Genomic DNA, 7040 nt, shown 5'->3' with positions numbered 1-7040 from the left:
CTGGCCCGTGCACTTTCTCTAAGACATGCTGAGCATGTGCTTGAAGACACATCGGTTCGATTCAAGCGGGCATGCATTCAAAGGGAAAGATCGGGGACCAAAAAATAGGTTTCAGTTTATGGGTTTCATTTCAGAAAGTAACCAGTATCACATCGTACCAGAATGCTGCACCCGGCATCATCAAGCAGCCGAACAGCATTCAGAAACTTTTCTTTGTACAAAGTGTGAAGAACACCACTGAAGCTGAGGGGCAAAACACACCTCTTTTCAGCTTCTGAATCTGCCGCAGAAGCTGAAAAGAAGTGGCCCATAGTCAGTTAGTCACTGCCTAAGCCAGGTAGGAAGACATGTGAGAAACACTAACTGACCACCACAGATCAACCATCCGAGTCGACAAGGCAAAATTTGCGTCGCGTAAGGGGAAGTGTACCGAGTTACTGCTTTTTGTACAAGAGTGAGCGGAGACCTGCCAGAGTAACAGGCTAAGACCAATTGTTCATGTGCATCCACAGGAGAACGGGTTGTATGACACCACATATGGGTTTCAGCGGGAACGCGGTCACTGACACAACGGGGTCTTCTACAGGCATTTCTCGCCCTCCGCTGACAGGGTGATGAGTCTATCTGCTGAATATGCGGCGGTGCTGCCATCGTCAACGCCTATCCTGGGGAGGCTCTTGTTTGATCCACACTGCGCTGCTGGATTCTTTGGAGCCACATTTTCTGCACAGAAACGTTAACAAGGTTTGATCAACAGAGAGAGGAAGATGCAAAATGCATCCCTTGGTATGCATGAGAATAAGATTTTCAAGCACCATACTAAGGTTAAGAGCGTTTTGTGGTTTAGAATTAAACCTGATGTCATGCACTCCTTGCTTGATGTAGGATGACTCTTCTCTTTTGGTAAAACACTCGATGACAGAGGTTTACAGATCACAGGAACCACAGTTGCTGCACTGGAATAGCTGGCTTCAGGCATGGTCTTTCTTGCAGGAACTTTAGGCACCTTGCTTTGCACACGGAGGTGAGGCGCCATGCTTTTTGGCGCACGGAGTTGCGGGGCCATACTTCTTGGTGCACAGAGCTCAGGCGCCATACTTCTTGGCGCACGGAGATGTGGTGCATTACTTCTTGGTGCACAGAGCTCAGGCGCCATACTTCTTGGCGCACGGAGATGCGGTGCCATACTTCTTGGTGCACAGAGCTCAGGCGCCATACTTCTTGGCGCACGGAGATGTGGTGCCATACTTCTTGGTGCACAGAGCTCAGGCGCCATACTTGTCGCTGCGGAGAACTGAGGAACCCTACTTGGAGTATAGGCTTGACATGATACGCCTGGAGTTGCAGCAACACTTTCATGTGCCCTATTGGATGCAAGAGCGTCATGGGCTTCAGGTGTCGTACCTGGTGCAGCAGAATGCAGGCCTTCCATACTGACAGATGCAGTGTTCCCAGGTGTTGGTCTTGATACATGAGAGTCATGGCCTTCAGAACAGCTTCGTGCGAGGGTATCATGACCATTATATTCCATGCTTGGTCCAGAAGAATCCAAGCCATTAACACTGAGCAACGCACTCCTCACAAGGGCGTCATGACCTAGAGGTGCCACCATGGATGCAAAAGGATCCTGGCTGTTAGTACAGCGGGATGAAGAGCTTTCCGAACACATACTTGGGGTGGGCGAATGCTGTCCTCGGACTGCACTCGCAGGAGAACCACCATATGTGGAATTCACAGGTTCACAATTCTCACGAAGTACACTTGGTGCTGGACCATCATGACTAGGAGTTGCAGATACAACATCTGTACTTGTCCCAATGCAGACAGATCCCAATGTTGCAGGACAACTGGTATTCTTTGCAGGAGAGTTGTACCATAATGACGGCTGCAATAGGAGGGAAGAAGTTAAGAACAGAAACGTGGTTGGCCACATTTGTCCAAGCCCACAACGTCCACAGACAAGGAATCGCTAAATATAAGAAAAAATACTGAAATGGCATGCACACAAAGTAGAGAATGACATGATACAACCTCTTTGGCAGCAATGAAAGGGAGAGTGGAAATATTGCAATGACTAAACTATCGATTTGTCATTTGGGCCAACATTGGAAACAAAGCTTTCCAAGAAGATGCACAAACATTGTAAAACACAGTAAATACTATGCCAACTTTGTCGAACAGCACATGCTCCCTCCGCTCTGACCGTAAATATCTAAAACAGTATTTTGTTAACAGCTACAGTTACAAAATCACAATCAAAGAAACTGCTTTTGTTTACGAACCCAATGGTGTCTATTTTCATAAACCAAATATTGTTGGACTAATCGTTGGTCAAAGCACGAGCTTGGACAATCATGATACACCTCCTATTTTGAAACAGAGGTAAGTAGTAGTACTACACAAAAAAGCTAACCATGCCATCATTCCATCAAGAGAACAGCACCATTGCACCAGCAATAAATTTGGGGACTTTTACCTTATGAATAATTAAGAACATCTCAAAAGTAATATTCGATGCTCTCTTAGTCTAAGAATATAATAGGCACAAACCTCTAAAGGCTTGCCCCACTTTCTTAGCCCAAATCCCTAGTGTCATACTCTTATTTTAGCCAATGTGGCTACAGTTGAGGCTCTCAGTTGGCACACTTTTGAGCCAAGCCACACTTTCACTTTGGCTAACTTAGGTTTGACATGCGTGGGCACCAACCAAAAATTGTTGTTCATAGGCATTAAGAAATATTCGCAGACGCATCACAAAACATTGCTCTGTACACCAGTCTTGCGTAATTCACTCTTGGTATGGTGATCATCAAATGTGTACTTAGATAAAGTATACTGCCAGAGTAACTTACACTGTATTTAAGTTTTGTTAAGGAATCCAGAAGTAATTTCTCTCCAACTATTATCATCATTTTCTTGACCATTTCATCATGAGTAATCTTATTTTCCTGTGTAATAAAATCATTTGAATGAATAGACAGAAGCAAACTGACTGCAAAATTCAGTGACAATTGATAACAAAATAGAAGTTGCCAAGAAGGCAATACCTTCAACTCCTCATAGTGGCGATAGAGCAATTCCCTCGCTAAAGACGATATACTGTCTTGTATTGTCTCAAAGAGCAATCTGAATGAAATCCATGGAGACGTTGGCCCTTCATCAGTTTGACATAGTACCTACATACAAGTCATAGATGTCAGATCAACAGGAGATTATTAGCTTATGACAGCACTAGAAGTGCTTTTTAACACAGAAGGCACAGAGAGCAGTACTTGGAGGTAAAGTTAAAATTTGACAAACATACAACAACAAAACAACAACAACAACAACAACAAAGCCTTTAGTCCCAAACAAGTTGGGGGTAGGTTAGAGGTGAAACCCATAAGATCTCGCGACCTAAAATTTGACAAACATACTCTGGCAAAAATTGCTAATACTCAAAGACACATCCAAGCAAACAGTATGCTTATAACCCGTTAGCTCCTATTGGGAAGTACTCCCTACGTTCATAAATATAAGATGTTCAAACTTTTTTCTGAATCGGATGTATATAGACACATTTTAGTGTGTTTGTTCATTCATTTCAGTCCGTATGTAGTCCATATTCAAATATCCGAAACATCTTATATTTGCGAACGAAGGGAGTACCATGATAAGAGTTCAGGTGACTCACTGGTTGAAGAATAGAAGGATCCACTTTCACTTCACCTGGAGGTGGGCGCAACCATAAACCCTTCAAGCTACGAAAATACTCTGTAAATAAGTACAGTCAAAGTGGATCAGTCATTTATCTCATGTAAACATACATGATAAGAAATTCAACACTAAACGACTTAGCATACCTTGAACTTTTGGAGCAAGCCTGAAACTTATAAGGTATTCCAGAGAAATATTAGTGCTTCGGTGTGATGGCCAGATCACATAATAGTTTGGGTTTGAGCAATCATCAACGCCAGAATCATAAATGCCTAGAAACTCCTCCTGTGAACCTGGTTTGATAACTCCTGTTTTGCCCAATATGGCTCGGCACAACAACATATACTGTACCCCTTTTTCGTCAACATCACAAAGACCAACACTGCAAAATAATAAAATGTTATGCAACATCCACTGATATGTAACTAAAACAGACCATTGAAACTATAAAATGAAATGACAACCTTGTAAAGGCGCGGTTTTCAGGTGACAGATAAATGCCATCGGCCATTACCGTATCATGAGTGTTTTTTCCAGTGCTAACAAAACCATTAACTATAACACTGACAATGTCTTGCTTTCTGGATCCAAGCCATCCATATTTTGCATTTGCATTGCCAGACTTCTGTCCTGTCAACCACAACTGTTTCTCAAAAGCTTCAAGTCTACGCTGTGCAGGGATATCCTTTGGAGAGTACCGATGAATATGAAGAATGTTGTTAGGCACTGCAAATGAACCCATACCAGAGAGGAAAAGGTTCTGAACAAACAGAAAGCTTTCGCTACCTCTTTCAACATGTACAATCTTCTTACGCAATATATCTAAAGCACAAGAACTCTGTATAACTGGAGGGCTGGCTTCAAGCATAGCTTGTTTCGCCACATCAGATGGAGGCTTCACAACATTACCCCTAACGGAACCTAGTGCAGCACCTTCAACAACATTTCTGCTCAACTTTGCGGATTCTTCAACTTCCTCATCAAAGAATGAAGACGGAAAAGACCAGTTGTTAGTCCCATCAAGCCATGCAACAGATCGCTGTTTCCTCGTTTTTAGGTTCACCAAGGTCATTGATAAGAAATCAATAAGTAGAGGCTGGTCATCCATCACAACAACGATACTAGATTTGTCACCTCCGAATGCATCAACAATGGATGTGACTATTTTGTCAGGAAAGTCACACCATGAACCTTGTTTGTAAAACACGACACGACTTGGCGCCCCACTTTTCAGGTAATTAACACAATCATTAGCAAGATTAGGTTGGCTGTGACAACTGTGAGCAGGTAAATCCGATGAGGATCCGCTGTGCACCATAGAAGATACATTATCAATTTCAGTATGATGGGACTTGCTGTTTTTCGCCAAGCAATCATCATCGGGCTTGCGCTTCAGGCACAAAGCCTTAGACTTTTGCAGTGGATCCATGGGTGCTTTACTTCCTAATAGAAAAACAAAGAAACATGGCAATGGGTGATCCTAATATGATAGAAAATTTACAGTTCTTCCCTTACTTTTTTAATATTTATCTCATAAGTATAACACGATCCTGTAAGGCAACAGTAAATGTAAGTGTAACACGGAACACACAGATACATCAGAAAGTCTTAATCAGCACTACTTTGCAAATAGAAGTGGACTTCATCAGAGCACAAGTCAAATGACTAGATATGGAAATGGTTCAAATACAGGAATCATCATTCAGTGAACGTGTTCTTCAAAGAGGCAGGCAGTAAAGTACTCCCTCCGTCCCGAAATAAGTGTCTCGAGCTGAGACACTTATTTCGGGACGGAGGGAGTATTCAAGTACTTGTCTGCGGTGTCTTTTGATATGTAAATCAGTATATAGAAGTAGACAATACAACTTATGGGCATCCTGAGTTCCTGGCTAAGTGACTATGCTTCTCGAAGAGGCCACAGATTATTCCAGAGACTCAAATGCTGCCAATAAGAGTAGAGAATACAAGCTATTGACATATGAAACTACCATTTTTTAATGTATCTTACATAATACTTGATTCAATCTTTGGTAAGACAACAACAGTTGCATAAGCAGGGATCTTCATTAATCTCTTGCAAACAGCAGCATAATCATGCACTTGGCAGGAAATATTTGATGCAGAAAGATAATATAAAACCAGTAATAACTCATCAAAGAAAATTACTTACATAGATACTACTTTCAGGTGCAATGCAAAATAAAAGAAATAGTTAAAATGTTGCGAAAGCATTCAAGTAGAAAAAAAATCTGATTGGGGCGCTGGGGGCAAACTATAGAAGTGGGGGGCCTGAGGCTTGTACAAATTCACATAGTTCTGGCGTCTTTTTTCTTCTAAAATACAAAGAAATTATGTCCGAATTACATATTTTGAGTGGGGTCCTAGGCCCTCAACGTGGGTTCAAGATTTTTCTTGTATAGGTGCCGAATCGCAAATGTCGAAGCGCATTTAAAACAGGGCACTAATAAATCCAGTAATCCACCACTGTGCGAACGGAAAAGGAAAGGGAAACCCCTTCTAAAGCAACTAGCGTCTATGAGTGAAGGGAAAAACCCTACTTGAAATGGAATTAAACCGAACAAAAGAAGAAGAAACTTCCCGCAAAAACAAAAAAAGAAGAAACGAAATAAAAATCCAGATTTTTTTTATTAAAACAACTAGAGGACTCCTATGAGGCTATGAGCAACCAAACCGAAAATTCTTACAAGGACAAGCAACGCAGATGATGCAGCAAAGGGGGAGGGAGGGATGACGCGAGGGAACGAGAGGAACGGGGCCTTACAAACACAGAGGAGGGAGGACCCGTCGCCGGAGGGGACGCGGGCGCGCGGCGGTGGAAGTGACGGGTGCGGTCAGTAGGGCGGCGACGACGGCACCCTCTCCCGCGCCTCCGGTGCTTCCACGGCCTCCGACATCCGGGACGGGGTTTCTCGCGGCGAGGCTGGAGAGCTCGGAGTCGGAGGAGAGAAATGGAGGAGACGGGACACGTGGGCTGGACTGGCACGCAGGGACGCTGGCCCGTTCTGATGATGATGCGTGCAAGGCCCGTTGATCGGGCGCTTTCGCGCTGGTTCCTATTCGGCGCTCAGTGCGCTGGTTAAAGGCGTCCCCGGTTTTGGAAAGCTTCAAGAAGCTGTCGACCGTTTTTCTGTCTTTGTTCGTTCTTTATTATTTTTGTTTTTACTTTTTATTACTTAATATCATTAAAATTTTCCTTTTCAAATTCGTGATTTTTTAGAAAATCAAAAACAAGTTTTAATTTTTTAGTTCATGAACATTTTTCAAATCTGCACATTCATAATTTTTAAAAATCCATGAAACTTGTTTCAGTTCCTGAATACTTT

The 7040-nt window shown here is 42.8% G+C and overlaps 1 protein-coding gene across 1 annotated transcript; it reads right to left on the bottom strand.

The window, feature by feature from the left end:
* Positions 1-225: 225 nt before the first annotated feature.
* On the bottom strand, positions 226-6706 carry LOC119330675 (inactive poly [ADP-ribose] polymerase RCD1-like). Its single transcript, XM_037603789.1, has 8 exons — positions 6479-6706; positions 4161-5139; positions 3843-4078; positions 3674-3753; positions 3048-3176; positions 2853-2948; positions 856-1885; positions 226-723 (listed from the first exon to the last, which is right to left on the bottom strand). The coding sequence occupies exons 2-8, from the start codon at positions 5123-5125 to the stop codon at positions 581-583; spliced, it is 2679 nt and encodes an 892-aa protein (XP_037459686.1). The 5' UTR covers positions 5126-5139; positions 6479-6706; the 3' UTR covers positions 226-580.
* Between the last annotated feature and the right edge of the window lie 334 nt (positions 6707-7040).

This window comes from Triticum dicoccoides, chromosome 7A (genome assembly GCF_002162155.2).
Source record: "Triticum dicoccoides isolate Atlit2015 ecotype Zavitan chromosome 7A, WEW_v2.0, whole genome shotgun sequence".
In the NCBI taxonomy this organism is placed as follows: domain Eukaryota; kingdom Viridiplantae; phylum Streptophyta; class Magnoliopsida; order Poales; family Poaceae; genus Triticum; species Triticum dicoccoides.
This window is presented reverse-complemented; position numbering and strand designations above follow the sequence as displayed.